The sequence below is a fragment of the Archocentrus centrarchus genome, chromosome 6 (assembly GCF_007364275.1).
Source record: "Archocentrus centrarchus isolate MPI-CPG fArcCen1 chromosome 6, fArcCen1, whole genome shotgun sequence".
NCBI classification, from domain to species: Eukaryota; Metazoa; Chordata; class Actinopteri; order Cichliformes; family Cichlidae; genus Archocentrus; species Archocentrus centrarchus.
This window is the reverse complement of record NC_044351.1, coordinates 364,774-384,837: the sequence shown is the minus strand read 5'-3', so window position 1 is coordinate 384,837 and position 20,064 is coordinate 364,774. Positions and strand designations below refer to the sequence as shown.

The following is a 20,064-nucleotide window of genomic DNA, read 5'->3' as shown; positions in this document are numbered from 1 at the left end:
ACTTACTCACTGAGAGGGATGCTGTTTGTCTTCTCTATTAGTCACCCAATCCTTGACATAAGTCCTTATAGATTTTTTAATAATTATATTTCTATGACATACGTATGTACCCTTTATGAAGAGGGCTGAATAATGAGGCCAAGTCCGGAACATGTCAGGGTAAAGCCCGGAGTGTCCTCCACGTGCCACCCTGGCCCTTCCTGTGCAAATATTTCACGAACACAGGAGGCTCCATCATTTTTACAGACATTTATTGACTTAAATGTGTCATGAATTGCCTCAGAGTTCACACAAAATAATAATAATAAGACCAAACAGGCACAGATGAATTTTAATAACCAAAAATGTATTTAATTCAGCTGAGAGACCACCACAGCACTGGAGTTAGTGTCAACCAAAACCAAACCAGCTCCTCGCTGCTGGAGAGGAAGACAGTCAGGATACCGAGTCCTGTTCATCAGGGGCTCGCAGCCCCCCCACCCCACACACAAAACCAGGACCAAAATCTACAGTGCAGAGAAAAGGCTCCTTCCTGATTCATGCTTCATATCTTCAAACTGATTTTAACATCAGATAAACAGAGTGAATACAAACACAGCTTTAAATACACTGCAGTGCACCAGCCACCTAAAGGCAGCCTCCATGAGGGCTCACAGAAGTAGAACAGGAAGGAGTCGTCTGTGGTGTCTGCAGCTATTCGTGCTCCTGTCTGTGAGCTGGAAATCATTCTCAGAAGAAATCATGGAGCAGGAGAAGACAGACAGGAGCACAGTCTGCAGGAGGAGCTATGATGAAGGACGCGCAGGTGTGGACTGCTTTGAAGCTGTGATGTTTCCTCTGTGGCCTCCACCTTCTTAGTTTCTTGGAGGCAGAAGTGACTGTATTGTTCTCCACAGACCATAAATGGCCCCCGGACAGAAGCCAGATTGTTTTATCATCACAGGCAGTGGACACGTTCATTTCTGCTGTGCAGCTCGACCTTTTAACACGGACGTCTACAGGGACGGATTTCTGGAGCTTCGACTGGACGTTAGAGGACCTGCAGTTTGGGGAGGATCGTGTTGGCTCCTGTTTCTTGGAACAGCATCTAATGGCTTAAGTAAAAGTTGTACCGTAGAAGAGAGTGGGTTTAGGAAAAGGATCAATACTGATGACAGGGAAAATACAAAGCTTCACCCTGATGAAACACATTCAGCTGCTGCTGCTCAGGTCTCACAGAAGCTTGTGTTTTATTAAATTTAGGAGTTTATTATTCAGCAGAATAACTCGAGTGCCTCTGGAGAAGAACTGATTATACTTTAGAAAAACCAAAAGAGAGGTTTAAAAGGCTCGAACGGGCTGCTGATGGACGACCGAACGGCCAGAGCGAACACACTGCTGCCGGCATCAAATACAGCGAGAGTACAAACAGCTCCTGCCTGAGAGAAGAAGAGCAGCGGAGGAATTAGACATGAAGGAGGGAGGCCCGTTTCAAATGAGGAAGTACTCGTACCAATCTAAGTTTTAAAGCAGCTCTTTTATGATAAGGGCCTGAAGTCTCCTCCAGGGCTTAATTAAAAGTGGAATGGAGAAGCCATTATCACACCGAGTGCCCGTCCTTAAACCACCATTTCCACTTCTCCACAGTTTGGCTGAGGAACCACAGATGAGAGCCATTATAATATTATAATATTATAATATTATAATATTACAGACGAGGACCATTTACAGGGCGCAGTTTGGTCAAAGGATGGACGTAAAAATGTAATGATAATAATAATAATTTATTTTTGTGTTGCCTTTTGAAGTGGAGGCTTTTACACACATGGTGAACTCATAGAGCAATGTCAAAATACTATCAAAATACTATAATAATAATAATATGTGACTCTAAGTCACATGGTTATCATTTGGTAACCACATGGAAAACAGGCCGCTCGGTGGGATTTATTCCAGACTTGGAGCGTCGTCACACCGGCTCGTAGTTTGTAGGATGAGCCTTCGTTTCAAACCTCGATCAAACCCACAAACCCAGAAAGCAGTTTGCTGAGTCAGTTACCATGGTAACAGACTGAGAACCTCACCTGTTCACTGGCGGGTCTTCTCTCTGACTCCTCCCCCTCCTGCTGCACCTGCAGCTGACTGACATCAGTGTCATCCAGCAGATGTCCAGCAATCAGATCAAGGATTAATTATCAGCTCAGATGTTCCTGTAGCCACAGAGCGCGCCGATGTACCATCGCTCCCATTCACGGAGAAATGTCTGGATGACCGAATTAGGAAAAAAAGCAGCTGCAAACAGTCTGAATGTAATCTGATTACATTTCATGCTGTTTAAAGTTTAAATCCTGTAATTAAATGATGTGGGGTACAGTGTCGATGTGATTTCCCAGATATTTACCTCAGCTGTGCAGGGCCGTTTGAGCGTGACTCCTGTGGAGCCGTGGTGAATGCTGGTACTGGAGCTTGCTTTTATTCACCTGCCTGAGTTAGAAAACAAACAAACGAATGCTGTTTACTGCACAAATACTACAATAATACCGTAAATGATTACTGAGACAAATGCAAAATGAATACATTTGAATGACATTGGAATGTATTGCAACATTCAAAAACAGATGTCATATATAATGTAAGTTAGGTTTGTCAGTCTGAGCAACAGAGAAATGCAACCATCCCACAAACGCCCAAACTAACGGAGCACAAGCCAGTGTTAATTTTGTTGATGAAATATTTTTGTCGACGACCCTTTTTTTCATGACGATAATGAGACAATAACTAAATAAAAAATACCTAAAAGGATAAAAACGATGACGAAATTAATTGACATGAGACGAAAATACTTGGCAGGGACGACATCCAATCAGAACGTATTTAATTTTGTGACAGGGCGGGACAAGTTAGGAAACATCCAGTCAAACGCACAGTTGCACAAATTTGCTCTAAACCCTGGAAGACCAAACTAGCCTGTGATTGGTTGTTACTTCCGATAGAACTAAGTTATGTAACCAATGTCAGCAGGGAGAAAGAGAAGAGCCGATGTATGGACACATTTGTCCTTTGACTGTGACAAACTAAACGATGTGTAAACCATGTGGGGCGACTACCGTATCTCGGGTAAAAACACGACAAATCTTAAAGGACATCTGCAAACCAGTCACCCAGATCTCCATGCAAAGGTCAGCATTTTAATGTCATGCAGGGTAAAGTGTTTTTCCCAGTTTGTGTTCAGAGAAAATCTCCACACCGCGGTGGATTAGCCTTTATAATCTTAGTCCTGAACACTGCCCTGTACCTGTCAGAGCGTCCTGCTGTAAAACGCTCCGATTATCTCAGTAAGGTGGTGTTAATGATCAGGTGTGTGTGAAGCAGGTGAAACACTAATGTTAATATTATTAATAATATTCCATAACTTTGAATAAATGTTTAATTTTGTGTAAGTGTGTATAATGACTAATTCAAGGGAACTGAAGAAAAAGCATTTACACCCTTTATATTTTAGTCGACTATATTCTTACAATAATTCATCGACTAAAACGAGACTAAAACTAAAATTATTCAGATGACTAAAACTAAATTACATTTTCGTCTAAAGACTGTGACTAAAACTAAATCAAAATTTGCTGTGGCACAAGTTTAAATATAAGAAATAGGAGCTTTGTAATTAATTAATCGAAATTAATCGCATTTTAATCACATTTAAATATTAACATGATAAATATAAATGTAAGTTTGGTTGACAAATGAATCAATATACAAAAGCTTAAACTTCAAAATTTTGTTTATTTTCCCACCAGTCTGCTACACAGTAGACTGGTGGGAAAATAACATTAATGTCTCACTTAATATAGTTGGAAATTAATCATTAGCTCAGCTGTATTCCTTGATGTTGAAATGTGTTCTGCTTGTTTTAACAGCTTATTTTGAATCAAAGACTTGAATTAAACCACAAAAAGGAGAAAAAGTTCGTTCTGTTTAACCAGCTGCTTTTACACAGCTGTGCTTCGCACTCACAGTTACTGGTGACACGAGCTACGCAGAGGTGACGGCAGGTGACGCTGATATGAAGGCTAGACCGTCCAATTTCACAGCCGCTCACCTCACAAAGGACCGTGGGCCGGGTCCTTCGAAGGATGCGGCCCCTGAATTTTTGACATCGTGCGTCGATATAATCGGTATGCCTGGAACTCGTGCACTGAGAAACGTTCCACGGTGCAAAGTGCGATTAAAATGCGTTAAAAATTTTAATTCGTTATTTTCCCCTTAATTAATTAATCGAAATTAACGCGTTAAAGTCCCACCCCTAATAAGAAATGAGCTTGTAAATGTGTAATTTAGTCTGACCAGAATCAGCTGACTGATGCAGTCTGAATGTTGGCTGGTGTGTCTAGTAAGCTGATGGAGGTGCGGTATGTGGCAGTGCAGCTTGGCCGTGGCCCCTGATGTGCCTGGAAACGATTTGCCCTAAACCTACTGTAAGTCTGGTGGTGGCTCAGAAACCAAGCAGCCACAAGTAAACATAAAGGTAATGTATCACATTTACGAAGAGCTGATCCAAGGTCAGAACTAACCAGTGTAAAGAAACAAAGCAGGAACAGCAGAGAGTATAAAAGGCAGCTCACACCTTCAGAAATCTACCTGCATGAAACAGTGAGAGAAGGTGTATGGCGGTGGCCATCTTGGTTCTTGTAGGGTGATGTAATCGGGCTGGAGCCAATCGTCCACAGAGTTCTGTACTGCGGATCCCAGGGTATCTCATTTATCTGGATTTATTTTTCCAAACATCGGCAGTTGGGATAAGCGGTCCCACAAAGCTGGCTATCAGCATGTTCACCTGAAGGAGGCGCTGTTGGCAGCATCTGACCAATCACAGGTATTGATCAGTGGACTGGAGGCAGAGCGGCTGATTTTACAGGATGAAATTGCACTGTGGGAAAATCTGAGGTTAAACACAGAGCCTAGACTGACAGCAGCACTACGAGAGTGCTGAAGAATAATTTGGTATTAAAAGCACTGAATAAGCTCTTTGGTTAATAACACTGGAAAATACTTACTATATTAATCAATTTTAGCCTATTTGAAGCCAGGAAGGAAAGCCAGCAAAAATCCGTTAACTGTGCGAGTTAACAGATTTATCAATATCACAACTGTCATCAAGACACACGAGAATCTGATGGATCATAATCAAGGATTTCATTAATGTTTTTATTGTTTGAGCTGCAGCTTAGACTCATTTACTGACACTCATCAGGGAAAGACACAGAGTTCAGACCCTCGTAGCATCCACAGAGGTCACAGGGGACTTTAGTGGAGAATTGATTGGTCGGTAGGCGGTGACTTCATCCCTGCTGATCACTAATCTGGAACCTAACCTGCTCCAGAGCACACACACACACACACTCACACACACACTCACACACCACACACAGGGGTGACTGGTAATGAGACACAGGTGGAAACAATCAAACATAGGTGAAAATGATGAGGGCGGGGCAAACGATCACAAAAACAGGGAAAGGATGAACATAGACACGAGGAAAACTACAAACACAAGAAAACAGTAAAACCAACAAATACACAAACCCACAACTGTGACACTTTAATAGCATCTGGTGTTTTATTGCAGTAATAATGTGTGGCATCATGAGGTCACACCGCTGGTTCAGAGGATGCTGCGTCGAGCAGAGCATGGTAAATGGACTAGCTCTTATATAGTGCTTTTCTACTCAGTATGAGCACTGAAAGCGCTATTACAACATGTTTACATTCACCCATGCACTCCCATTCATACAAGCACTTCCATATGTACTAAGCTAAGTGCTTTTTAATTAACTATCATTCACACACATTCATACTCCGACGGGACGGTCGGAGAGCAACTTGGGGTTAAGTATCTTGCCCAAGGATACATTGGCATGTAGCCTGGAGTAGCCTGGAATCGAACCGCTGACCTTCTGATCAGTAGGTGACCTGCTCTACCTACTGAGCTACAGCCACCCCAAGCATGCAGAAGATGCTTGGCACGTCTCACCTGCATATGTTCAGGGATGCGACAAATGTGTCACACACAATTCTTCGGCATGTGTGTGGCTTTGGATTAGTTACTGTAGTGAAGATTGTCTACAGCTGCAGCACATGTGTGTGTGTCCTCTGTCAGATGGACAGAACGAGCAGAGGAACCAGAGCCCTTGAGGCTGTTGGTTGACACTGACCCATGTGGGCGACTCTGCCCACATTATGACATCTTGTGAGGTTCTCCAGCTCCAAATGAGAGGAGCACTGTAGGTGCCGAGCAGGCGGTTGCTATGCAACAATTCATTGCCAGCAGCATCCAGGTTGGTCCTGAGTGGAGAGCGGCAGTCAGGCGGAGGGGGTGGTTTGAATGTGTGTTTTGAAAAGCCGGAGGAAAGCAACGTTTCTGCAGCTCTCTGGTAGGCGAGCTGTCAGTAGATTTGATTATGTGGAAGCTTAATGGAGAGGATCGGACCAGAGCAGCTGCAGAGGGAGATCCGATGCAGATAAATCAGGAGGAACAGGATGGAAACCGTGTACAACAGGCAAGATGGGGCTCAAATAAACAGAGTGACACTAATTTAAAGTGTGTGACAGGCTGATGTAAGACAGTTACAGTGAGAGTGTTCTCAGTGTTCCAGTGAAGGAATAATGATGTGGAGGCTGTAAATGGAAATATTGACTAATCATTTCTTCTGTGCATGAAGACGTCGCCCTCAGGTCAGCTGTGACAGTCAGAGAAATTAAACAGGAGTGCTTCAAGGTCACAGCCTTTAAAACTCACCTCCAGTTTGGACTGCCTGTCGCAGTCCAAACTGGAGGTGCATCATGGGTAATGCAGGTGTGAATGAGGAATGTTGGGAATAAGAAGCTGCTTCTGGTCCTGCTGCTCTTAAGTTTGAAAGTTACAGGTGAAATCTCTGAACACAGTCCAGACAGTTTGGAGTTATTCTACATGAGATGGCAACTTCACATTCACAATTTCGGACCAGTAAAAATCCTCAAATCTCACTCACCAAACTGGAGCTCCGCCTTCTCGGACAGTCTGTTAGTCCAATGAAGCGACAGCAGCCATATTATCGGTCAGATAATTGGATTAAATTGATAACAGACCGATTCTGTCTTTTTGCCGCTTTATCATCATCTTCATGCACCAAAGTGCCTTTGAAGATGACAGCTGACTGCAACTGGTTGCAGACCAGTTGCAGGAAATGGTTGAAGCAACCATTTCCAAGGCAACAACAGTTTGGGTGGTGCGGCGGCCTCCAATCGCTGTTTTCCCCAGTGTGACTGTAACATTATGGCTGCTGTTATTGGAGCTAAACACTTTTCTAACTAAATTAGTGAAGACTCCCACTAAAATGATTTTAATGGTGCATAATGTAAATCTACTACCAGAATTTAAAAGTCAGCATGAGGTCTGTAACGATGGCACTGAGAAACAGCTCGGCTCATTTGGGTTGCTGTTGTGAGAGTCCGTGTGGATATTTTAACAATCTGAGAGCTTCAGCGTGGACATCCAGGTGTCCAAACATGCTGCTGCTTCATCTGAAGTGTGCAGTAACACTGCTCTGCAGCATAACTCTGTGTCTGATGATGTTTGAGTTACAGTGTGCAGGCTCAGAGGGAGAAAAAATCTGCTTGGAGCTGAAGATTGATGGTCTAAATCAGAGATCCTCATCATATCTCGGCTGTCTGAGGCAGCCTCCCTTCGCCTTTCTCCAGGGTTTAATTAGAGCCTCCGGGCTCGTTGTGAATAATGCAGCACCTGAACTCACCTGAGCGGCTTGGTTGAGCAGAACGAGGAGCCGCTGGGAGGCCGAGAGAGCACCAACTGCAGAAGGGAGGGGGAGAGAGAGAGAGAGGGGTGGTGGTCAAAGAGTAACATCAGTAGAGCTCAAGGCTTTCATGTCACACTCATGATGGAACCATGAGGGTGATTAGAAATATTGAAATCTCTATCAGAAATGTCCATCACTACCTCTTTATTCTATCATCCCCACTGTTAGCATCACTGCTATAAACTTAATCCAAATGACTTTTATGATTGTTGCTATTTTCCTTTCATTGTGTTTGCGTTAAGACTGCAAGCTTCAGTGTGGACATTAATTTGGGTTTTGTGGAACCGTGAAGATCAGCACGAGGGCGTGGTGGTTAGCACTGCTGCCTCACAGCTAGAAGGTCTGGGTTTGAATCCACCTTAACCCAGGCTCTCTGTGTGGAGTTTTCATGTTCTCCCTGTGTTTGTGTGGGTTTCCTCACAAAGACATCCCAAAGAGATGCAGTTACTGGAGTTAGGTTAATTGAATTGCCTGTTTCTGTGTTAACCCTGCGGCAGGCTGGTGATCTGTACAGGGTGTATCCCGCCTCTCACCCTGTGACAGCTCGGATAGGTTCCACCTGAAGGCAACAGGAACAGGAACCAAGGTCTGCAGAAGAGCATCTCTGAGCGCACAAGACATCGAACCTTGAAGCAGATAGACTGCAGGAGTGGAAGAATCCGCCAGAGCCTACCTGAATATTGCTGCTGACCATGTCCATGCCACCACAGTGTACCCATCTTCTGATTGATGTTTTCAGTGTGTCATGGAGCTCAAATCACCTTAAACTGGTTTCTTGAACATGAGTTCACCTCCACAGTCACCAGATCTCAGTCTAATAGAGCAGCTTTGCGTAAAACTCATGGAGTTCCACAGGGTTCTGTGCTAGAACCAATTCTATTTACATTATACATGCTTCCCTTAGGCAGTATTATTAGAAAGCACTGCATACATTTTCATTGTTATGCAGATGATACTCAGCTTTACCTATCTAATTGATGTGTGTCTATCAGATGACACACATCAATTAATTAAACTGCAGGAATGTCTTAAAGACATTAAGGCCTGGATGACCTCTAATTTCCTGCTTCTAAATTCAGATCAAACTGAAGTTCTTGTACTCGGCCCCACAAATCTTAGAAACATGGTGTCTAACCAGATACTTACTCTGGATGGCATTACTTTGGCCTCCAGTAACACTGTGAGAAATCTTGGAGTCATTTTTGACCAGGATATGTCCTTCAATGCACATATTAAACACATATGTAGGACTGATTTTTTGCATTTGTCCAATATTTCTAAAATTAGAAACATCCTTTCTTAGAGTGATGCTGAAAAGCTAATTCATGCATTTATTACTTCTAGGCTGGACTATTGTAATTCATTATTATCAGGCTGTCCTAAAAGCTCCCTGAAAAGCCTTCAGCTGATCCAAAATGCTGCACTGATTGTTGGGTTTTCTCTGTATTATAGTATAGTCTTTACATTATAGTATAAAGCACCTTTAGATGACTGTGGCTGTGAATTGGTGTTATATAAATAAAAGTGAATTTAATTTAATTGAATGTAGTGCAGCATTGTGGATCTGCAGAAACTGTATGATGCTGTCATGTTCACCTGGACCAAAAATCTCTGAGGGACTCGTCCAGCAGCTTGTTGAATTTAAGCAGCTCAGAAGGAAAAAATCATCCAACCTGGCACGAGCAAGGTGTACCTAATAAAGTGTCTGGTGAGCATATCAGTCGACTGAAACATTAAAACCGCTGACATAAAGAGAATGATCATCATGTTTCAGAGTCCTGTCTATAACTCACAGCCTGATTTAAATACTTTTTAACTGAGAAATATACTAAATAATCACACAAGACAAAACGATGACAGTTTACTGTGAGATGTCCTAAACCAGCATTCATCCATGTTCATTTATAAACAATAACAAAAATCATCTAAATTTGAGGCAGGAGAAAAATTCCCAATAGTAGAAAATTAACTTTTATCATTCAAAATCTTTTTTTATTTCCTGGAAGATGGTTCACAAAAAATGCTCGACTGAAAAACTGGACCCAAAATGATGGACTCTGGATTACAGCTCATCATAATTGTTTAATAACATGTCATATTTATTTTATGGGCAGCACAGTGGTGCAGTGGTTAGCACTGCTGCCTCACAGTTAGAATAACATCTGGAAGGTCTGGGTTCGATTCCACCTTGGGAATCTCCCTCTCTCTGTGTGGAGTTTGCATGTTCTCCCCGTGTTGGTGTGGGTTTCCTCCCACAGTCCAAAGACATGCACTTACTGGGGTTAGGTTATTTGGTCACTCTAAATTGCCCATAGGTGTGAATGTGAGTGTGAATAGTTGTCTGTGTTGGCCCTGTGACAGGCTGGCGACCTGTACAGGGTGTACCCTGCCTCTTGCCCCACGTCAGCTGGGATAGGCTCCAGCTCCAGCCTGCCCCCCCCCCCCCAAAAAAAAACCCTGAACAGGATAAGTGGGAGAGGATGGATGGATCGTATTTATTTATACGTGTCTGCACAATAAAAATAAAAAACAGCACTGTAGCCATCTTCTGACATTTTGATCCAAAACATTTTAAAGAAAGAGAATAAGATCATCAGACCTGAGCGTCAGTGGCCTGCAGGATGAATACTGAGCTGTTTGTGCCCCCTGGTGGTCTTTACCTGCAACACACTTCCAATTGTCCACCATAAAATTCACATTAAAAAATGTTTTACATATAAAACTTGGCTGATTTACTTAAGAATGCGCAGCCTCAGTGCTTAGATCCATGTGACCTTTCACAGAGGGTCAGAATTTGGTTTTCAGGCTTTATTTGAAGCACTATTGCACATTTGTACAGATAACATTTACCAGGTTTCCCAGACAAACAGATCTGTTTGATTTCTTTATGTTTTAGTGATGGATGAACATGTCCTGCAGGCATACATACTAATATAAGGTTAATAACTTCAGCTCAGAGAGCTCTGGAGTGCATCGTGAGGAGCTGAGTGTTCATGGGGTTTTGATTTCTTGCTCAATATATGCAACAACATCCAGAGTTACATATTAGTCAGACTCTTTCACAGTGATTAACCCTCAGCTTTCAAAACCTAGTTTTTATCTTGATTTAAAACACTGAACGCATCACTGAGTTTCCCCGGGTGGCCGTCCATTATAAACACAATAAAGACCAAATATTAAAATAAATCATTTAAAAAAAATATGGAAAAAGTAAAATATAAATGTGGAAAACAAACAGCTTCAGACAGGAAGTGGGAGACAGGAAAGAGTTTTACATTTGAACTCACCAAAGATGAAATTGAAGCTGAACTCATCCTTGAATTTATTTTTCTATCATTAAACTCCAACATTAGAACTGTTCAGGTCTACTGAAAGAAAAGAAGCCTACTTGTATCTTTCAGTTTCTCCCAAATCTCCAAATCCAAACAAATGTGGGCTCAGGGCAGCAAGGTTGGCCTAGACAGGTGAAAAAGAGGGAGGGGACAGGGTGAGGGGGCGTGGTCAGGAGGTTATATAGATTAAGAGCTTCCACCTCCTCCAACCTGTGCCTCTCTGAGTCTCACACTGTAGCCACAATGCTGTCCTCCAGTACGTCTCCTCCACTGCCCAAAGAGGATTTACAGTGTTCACTTCTTCATAACTTTTGGGCCAAATCCTGATGGATGGAGATCCATTCCTGCCTCATCACAGCTCTGAGCTGATCCCAGTTTGTGAGCTGACAGACCAGACTGAACACGTCCTCACAGACCGACTGCTTCCAACCATCCAGGAGCAGTTTGGTGTCAATCTGAGCATTTTCCAGCATGAATGAGCTCCATGTCACAAGATCATCAGATTTTGGATCCATGGCCAGAAAACTCCCACATCTTAATGCCATCCAAAATCTGTACCAGGCTTTCAAAAGCAGAAGCCCTCAAAGCTTCAACCATCAGGGTTTGGCTCAGAAATGATGAATAAGAAGGTGAACACTGTAAACATCTGATTTATATGCCAATAAAAGTCTGTGAAGCTTACGAAATGCTTCTGATTGTTCATCCCTGAATCACAGAAACATATAAAATAAATCAGAATTCAATGAAGATCTCCACTGGAAACAGATTAGGCAACATGTGGGAACCTCAGTCCTCCTGGCACTAAAGCCAACACTCAGGTTTTTATTAGTTTACCAGAAAGAAGCTGAGATGGTGTTTGCTCTCTCTGAAGGCCAGTTTTTATGCTTTTTTCATTTACATACTGAGTTCATTTACTGAATCCACCCAGCAGGAAACTGGAGGTCAGGCTGACACGCACAAACCAAATCGAACCGTCCTCCTCGACCTGAAGGGCCCCAAAGGAGGCACGTTGCTACCTGAGGAAGCACGGGGCGATGCAGAGGATGAACGCTGGCCACGCACTCAGACTGTGCAGTGAAAACACAAACGGCTCTGAGGTTTTATTGTTTTATTCCTGCAGTCACATGAGCACCCAAACCTTTAAATAAAAAAGTCTGAGTCGTCCTTCAGGGAGACATAAACCCGTCTGCTCCGACAGAAAACAGTAGAAACAAGGTCAGAGGTCGGGGGGGGCCACGGCATCTCCTTTGGCCAGGTTAACTCTGCAGATGGGACAGGTGGCGTTATCCTGAGGAGGAGAAACACAGTGAGAACTCCCACAGTGAGACAGAGCAGCTGATTTACAGCCAGTGAGGCGTCATCACTCATCCCGCCCCCTCCTATACACACAGCCACCTGACCTCAGCCATGGTGAGCACTTCCTGTAGTGAGAACACGTCTGAAGACGCCTAAAACAATCCTCCTGTCTCTGATTGGCTGGAACATTTCTTACCTCCCAGCTTAAACACTCCAGCGACACATTTAATACCTGCAGCTACATTACAGGAAGTTGAAGACCTCATTCTTCATGACTTTCATTTTTAGGAAGTTTCATCAGTCTGCGGGAACGCAGTGCGCCCTGTGAGGTCAGCAGTAACCGGGGGGAGTCAGGAGAAGGGGTCAGAGACACGCCGGGGCGTTACCTTCAGCCATCGATCGATACACTGGACGTGGTAGTCATGGAAACAGGGCAGCATCCTCAGCTTCTCGCCTTCAGCGTAGTCACAACAACAGATCTGACACCTGCCAACCAATCAGCAGACAGAAGGGTTAAACATGCAGGTTCAGGGTTTAATTTCAGCGTTATAAATGGCGAGCTCAAAGACTCACTGCGTGTTCCCCCCACTGCTGCCAGTGGATCCCTGGAACACTTTGGTGGGAAACCTCTGGATCTCCCCCCGACTCAGCTTCTTGGACACCACGGCGCCCTGACGCTCCTCAAACTCCAGGAGAGCCTGAAAGACGAGCAGAAGGGGTCGCAAGGTGAGAAACAAACACTTCCTGTCTGTTAAGCCTGCAGTCCAAAGTCTGGGTCCTGATTGGTCAACAGAGCTCACAGATTACCTGCTCTCAGCAGCGCCCCCCCAGTGTTTGTTTCCACCTGAAAATCTGATACTCGAGTCCTGCTGCTGATTTTCCTTCACATCTTTAAATGCTCAAAACTTTTACATAAAACCTGAAATATGCTTCAGGAAATGTGATGAATTTTATATTTTTTTATATAATTTTATTATTATTTTTTTTATATTTTATAAGTAAAATATTTATTTTAGGTTGTTCACTGTAAAACACACAAAGTGCAAATTTTCTTTAAATTATGGGGTTAAACAGTAAAATGAAGGAGAAACATAAAAAATAAAGCTTCCAAAACCAAGTTTGAGATGAAACATATGAGAAGCCGGCAGCAAAAATGCTTGAAGAATAAAAATGATGAGATTCACCTAAAAAAGAAAAACTTTTTGGGAAAGGCTCCAAAGAATTAAAGTAGACAAAATGAAAAATGTTTAATATTCAATGTGATTTTTGTCCCTGAGTGGATAAAAACTGCCTCCTCCTCACCTCATACTCGTTTCCCTCAACATCATCTGAAGCTTCAGGTGAGGTGTCCCTGCTCCACCCACGCTGACCGAGCTGCTCTGTGGAAACACACCAGCAGCATCAAAAGAACAAACAAACTGAATCTGCAGCACATCAGGTTTTTACTCTGCAGTTTTATTGACCAATCGGCTCCAAGCAGCTTCTGACATCTCCAAACCATCAGCTACCATCTGACGACGATTTACTTCATTCTCAGGTGGCAAAAGTACACACATTCTGTTCTTCAGTACAAGTACAAGTACTTGTGTTAAAAATACTCCTGTAAAAGCTGAAGTACTGATTCAACTTCTTTACTAGAATCAAAGTGAAAACATTCAGGCTCTGACATCTAAAGTAAAAGCAGCTGTTTGCAGCTGTATTTATACATGTATTTATACAGCACCTTTCTAGATAAAATCACAAAGTGCTTCACAACAGTCAAAAGGAAACAGTGATACACAGTGAACACACAAACAACTAGTTCAAAGCAAGCCTGTACAGATGAGTCTTGAGCTGCTCTTTAAAAGATTCAGCCCACAGATCTCAGGTGTGATGATAGTGCGTTCCACAGTTTAGGAGCTGCAACCTCAAACACACAGTCTCCTTTATTTTCAGTCTGGAGTGTGGAACCACCAACAGATTTTGGAAGAAGATCTCAGTGATCTGTGCGTTATATATGGGTGTAAGAGCTCGCTAATGTATGCAGATATTTGACCATGCAGAGCTCTGAAAGTGATCACCAAGATCTTAAACAGGAATCTGAACTTTATGGGAAGCCAGTGCAGAGATGATGAGATAGGTGTCACATGACACCACTTAGGGGATCCTTTAAGTAGCCTCGCAGCAGCATTTTGAACCAACTGCAGGCGATCCAAAGATGATTTACTAAGACCGATGTACAGCAAATTACAGTAGTCCAATCAAGAGGAGACAAAAGCATGAATAATAATTTCCAATTCAGATTTGGACACCATTCGACTGAGGCGGACAATATTTCGTAAATGAAAAAACCAGGATCGCACAAGGCTATTAAAACTTATCGAGTATGTTATATTTAGCTAACATTTAGCTGTTTGGCCACAACTTTTTCTAAGATTTTTGATGTGAAAGACAACTTTGAAATTGGTCGAAATTGGTCCCTCTAAAAAGGGAGAGAAGGATCAGCGTCAGCCTTTTTTAATAGGGGATGAATAACAGCCTGTTTAAAATATCAGGGGACAGAGCCAGTAACCAGTGACCTGTCAATTATTGTTAACACACATGGCCCAATGGTGCAAACAACTTTCTTAAATAAAAATGTGGGTAAAACATCGATTGAGCAAGAGGAGGGTTTCATGCTATCAACCACATTTAGGAGGTCTTTAAATGAAACTGGTGAAAAGTTCTCCAGGATTGAAGGCCGAGTGGGAATTAAGGCAGAAGAGGATACAGAGGGATTTATGATAGCTCTGATATTGTTAACTTTCCCAATAAAAAGGATAAAAAGTTTTCACAGTCTTCGTTAGACTGAATGGCTGAAGTAGAAGAAGCAGTTGGAACAATGTGTTTGATTGTGTCAAATAGCATTTTTGGAATTTGTCTACTGTTAGAAATCAGCCGAGAGAAATAAGCAGCTCTTGCATCCTTCACCATGTTATTAAAGGAAAATATAAGTTCCTTTAAATGAAGTAGGTGGACTTGGAGCTTTGCTTTTTTCCATCGGCGCTCCACGTTCTGACAGCTACGTTTCAAAAAGCGAATATTGTCATTCATCCAAGGGGAGGATTTGCTGAAAGTAGCCTCTCTCATTTTAAAAGGAGCTGCTCTATCTAAAATAGGGAGACACTGACGGTTAAAAGAGTCAAAGCTAACTGAACCTTGTGCTACATTAATATTATACTAATATTCATACACAGGAATACAAACTTTATTTTGACTCTGCCTCCACACCTAAACACAAAAATGAGTGCAGTCAGGGGTTAAAGTGGATTCAGCAGGTGGGGGAACCCTCACAATCATTCCTGTTGTAGCTCCAGCAGATTTTCTTTGTGTGCAGCTAAGATCAGCTGACCTGCTGCTGTGTGGATTTACACAACTGAATTCAACAGCATGGAAGCAGATATTTCACGAGCTGATTTCCATCCCTACACTGACAGTATTCTGTTTATACTGTCTTCATACTGACAGCATGAAGCTGGTATAAAGGTGGAATTCAGTGAATGAATCTCAGCATCATCAGCTTAAATTCAAACTCACTGTCATGGTCCCTGGGTCTTGGACCCAGGATTGTTGTGTTTTTTGGGATATTTGGATGGTTCTACCACTTTGGAGGGATTAAGTTAGTTTCTCTCTTCCTTTTCTTGTTCCCTCAGTCTCATTAGTGTGTGTCAGCTCACCTGTCCTCTCTAGCTGTGTCCACTTTCCCCTCATTACCACTCGTGTATTTATTGTCTGAGTCCTCCTCCTGTTCTTTGTTGTGTTCTCCTTCATGTTGTATGGATTCCTGGCACAAAGTTTCTTTTGTTATTTCTGGCTGATGCCCTTCCCAGCCATGCTTGTGTTTATACTTTGTTTTGGTATTCTCCAGCAATAAAAGCTGTTTTGAGTTACATACCGTTTATTGAGTCCTGCACTGGGGTCCTATTTCTGCCTGCCATACAGCGGTGTCCTGACACTCGTCTATGCTACACTGATGTAACCTGTAACTCTGACCATGAACACCACAGCTGCTCTGCACCAGTCCAACACTGAGCTTTACTGTAAACTCACCACAGTACAGCACACTAACTTGTTTATCCTGCACTAAATTGCAGGATTTTCATGCAACCTTTAAATAACACAAAGTTAGTGTACCTCAGTTTGTGTACAGGACATTTCACAGTATGAAAAAATCATAACTTCACATATATCTGATTTTAAAATGAGGACATTAGATGTAAGCTTTAAAGGTCCAGGTTATCAGATGTCCCTGAGCAGTCCTTACCTTTAAATCTAACCTCTATGCTTCCTCTCCAATCCCCTCTCTTCCATCTTTCTCCATCTCTGAGTGAATTTCTCTTTGGACCTTCAGCTCGCAGACACACTGTGTGACAAACTGTCACAAACAGTTTGTGTGTTTGCTGATATTTGTTGAGCTGATAGAAATGATGCTGCCATTTTAAAAACACTGTTGCTTTTATGCTCTTCTGTACTGCAACTGCAACACCTGAACTGGATCATTCCCACTTTGACCTCTGAGTATAGCACCATAAATGATGCATAAATTAAATATATATTTTAAGTTTCATCTCTTTGTATGTGATAAGCCCAGTGATGGATACAGCAGCAGGGTTGTCTTTATGTGTTATTGTTCCTGTGTTTAGGCTCAGATTGGTTTGAAGTTTAAAGGCAGTGATGGAAATAAAAACTTTCCGCAGACCTTAAACCTAAAAAATAACGAGTCCGTTTGGAAATGTGAGGAGTAGAAAGTTCAGATATTTGTGTAAAAAATGTGGGGAGGAAAAGTCTAAATTTTTCAGAAAAATAAATACTCAAGTAAAGTACAGATATGTTGGTGTAGGTTCTCAGTCATCCAGGTCATAGTTGTCTCTGGAGCTTGAAAAGGGTGTGAAAGGAAGCGTGGGTCATTACAATCAGTGGTTTCGGGTGAAACCAATTTGGGACTTCACCCCTTGTATCAAGTGACCTACTGAGGTTACCTGAACAAAGGTGTGAATGGGGGTTGAGGTGCCTGAGGAGGGAGCTCAGGATCGGACTGTAAACGGGGGAAAGTTGGTGACGTAATCCACCTCCTCTGTTCAGTGATGGTTGTTCACAGTGGACATAGATGCTTCTTTTACTCCTCTTTCAAACCATCTGTCTTCCTGGTTCAAAACGTGAACATGCAGTGAAGAGTGCCCGGACCTCTACATAGAACATCTTCTTCACAAAAGCACAACACAGAAGAGCCACCTCAACAGGACAAGACTCAGCTGTACATCTGCATCTAAGGGAGAAAGGGCACTCTTTGGATGATGCCAACGTTCACATTTTACAGGAGCAGGCCAACAACAACGCCAAAACAGCCAGCCTCATGCCCTGGAACCACAAAGTACCCGCTGCCCACCTCCCGAGTGGGTAACAGCGATGAGTGGGGAGCAAACCTGTCCCAAAGGGGCCGAGGAGTAATTTTACCTGATGTTTAAAGTATTTATCCAAGTGTTTGTGTCTGGGTTTTTTTTTTTGTTTTTTTTTTATCTGTACCTTCTTCAGAGTCCACTTGAGGAGTGGTGGCAGCGAGCACCCGAGACATCCAGCGTGACTCAGTGTAGGGATGAACCTGCGGGGAGACGTTCGCACCTCAGTCAGTGAATCAAACTGAAACATCGGCACACTTCCTGTTAGTACTTTTGTAAATTGTATTGTTATTGGCAGCCACACAGTCCCAGATTTTGCGTGTTGCATCCATCCATCCATTTTCTTCTGCTCATCCAGGGCCGGGTCACGGGGCCAGCAGCCTAAGCAGAGAAGCCCAGACCTCCTATTCCCTAGCCACCTCCTCCAGCTTATCATGGGGGACACCGAGGAGTTCCCAGGCCAGCCAAGAGATATCATCTCTCCAGCATGTCCTGGGTCTGCCCAAGAGGCATCCTAGTCACTACCCAAAGTTCATGAGGATAGGCGAGGGTAGGAACATAGATCGACCTGTAAATCGACAGCTTTGCTTTCACGCTCAGCTCCCTCTTCACCACGACAGACAAGTGCAGCGTCCACATCACTGCAGACGCAGCCCCGATCCGTCTGTCAATCTCCTATAAAAAATAATCCCTAACACCATCACTCATGAACAAGACCCTGAGATACTTTAACTCCTCCACCTGGGGCAGCAATTTCTCCCTGAGCCGGCGGAACAGAATCATTAACAAAGGGCAGCCCTGGCGGAGTCCAACACCCACCGGAAACAAGTCTGACTTATTGTTGGACCAAGCTCTCACTGCAGTTGTACAGGGACTAAACTGCTTGTAACAATGGGCACCCCATACTCCCGCAGCACCCTCCACAGGATGCCCTGAGTGATGCAGTCAAATGCTTTCTCCAGGTCTAAACTCCCACACAGACTCAAATATCCTCAAGAGGATTCAAGAGTGTGTGTGTGGGAGACCAGAGACTATCACATTAAAATAGGAAATTTAATAGGAAAAAATAAGAAACTTAAGAAAGCTTTTCAAATGGCTCTTAAAAATGGGAACTGAAACAAACGTAGGCAGTCTCAATGTTTCCAGTCATTTGAAGCAGCAAAAGCAAACACCACTGAGCCAAAACGAGACTTGGTCCTCAGAGTCTTTAACAATAAATATTGTGAAGAACGAGTGTTGTATCTTGTAACACAACCCTGTTGCAGTAACTGACATAGGTATGAAGGTGAATAACCCAAAAGGCTCTCATAAATGAGAGTAAACCAGTGAATATTACAGCGAGTATGTAAGGAGGGCCATTTAACCTGAGAATAAAGCTGAAATAACTAACACCAAGACAAAGACTCAAACCAGAGAGACAGGACGCAGAGAGAGAGGACAGCAAATGCTCCACTGTGAGCTGGAGGCCACCACCTGATGAAGCCAACAGGACCGCATCCTGTGCAAAAAGCAGAAATGAGATTCTGATACTCCCATGTACACTCAAATATCCTCGAGAGGATGAAGAGCTGGTCCAGTGTTCTGCAACCACTGCAAAAACCACATTGTTCTGAAATGATGATCCGAATGCTCTGGACTACCAAACATATTTGCTTTTACAAGAACACCTCTATAACTTTTCTATAGGCTACTCTTGTTAATGTTTGTACTTTAATTTTTATTTTATTTATTTACGCCAGGCCTGACAGGTAGGAAGGAAGGGGTAAGAAAAAGAGGGATAAAGAGAAAGGGGGGGGGGGGGGGGGGGGGGGGGGGGGGGGCAAAAGAAAAACAAATGGGAGAAAAAAAATTGAAGAAAGGTAGATACACATATACATATTCACATATCTATACACATGCATATACATATACACACATACACACAATCTTGTACTCACTAATGAGGGCAAGAAACTGTGACCACACCTCCTGTAATCCAGAGGCACAGGGAACCCGGTCTATCCACGGCCCACTAAGAGCTCAGAAGACGCGGCCCCGAGGCCCCCCTAACGCCAAAGAGGCCCAAGTCACCCCCAGGCCACACCTGCCAATGGAGTGGGTCAAGAGCCATGCCAAGACATCCGACCATGCACCCTGGGACCCGCGGGCACCCACACCCCAGGTGACAATCAGTTGGGAGCAGCGGGAAGC

The 20,064-nt window shown here is 43.2% G+C and overlaps 1 protein-coding gene across 2 annotated transcripts in view; it reads right to left on the bottom strand.

Annotated features, from left to right (window-relative positions):
• Nucleotides 1–12,284: 12,284 nt before the first annotated feature.
• Nucleotides 12,285–20,064, bottom strand: part of LOC115781125 (E3 ubiquitin ligase BIG BROTHER-related-like) — a 37,598-nt gene continuing 29,818 nt past the window's right edge. For both annotated transcript variants that reach the window (XM_030730561.1, XM_030730559.1), the window contains 5 exons: nucleotides 18,002–18,077; nucleotides 13,763–13,839; nucleotides 13,034–13,158; nucleotides 12,847–12,946; nucleotides 12,285–12,452 (listed from right to left, as the gene is read on the bottom strand). In XM_030730561.1, the coding sequence (XP_030586421.1) occupies nucleotides 12,381–12,452; nucleotides 12,847–12,946; nucleotides 13,034–13,158; nucleotides 13,763–13,839; nucleotides 18,002–18,077 (450 nt within the window). In that variant the 3' untranslated portion in view covers nucleotides 12,285–12,380. The remainder of the gene's footprint in view (nucleotides 12,453–12,846; nucleotides 12,947–13,033; nucleotides 13,159–13,762; nucleotides 13,840–18,001; nucleotides 18,078–20,064) is intronic.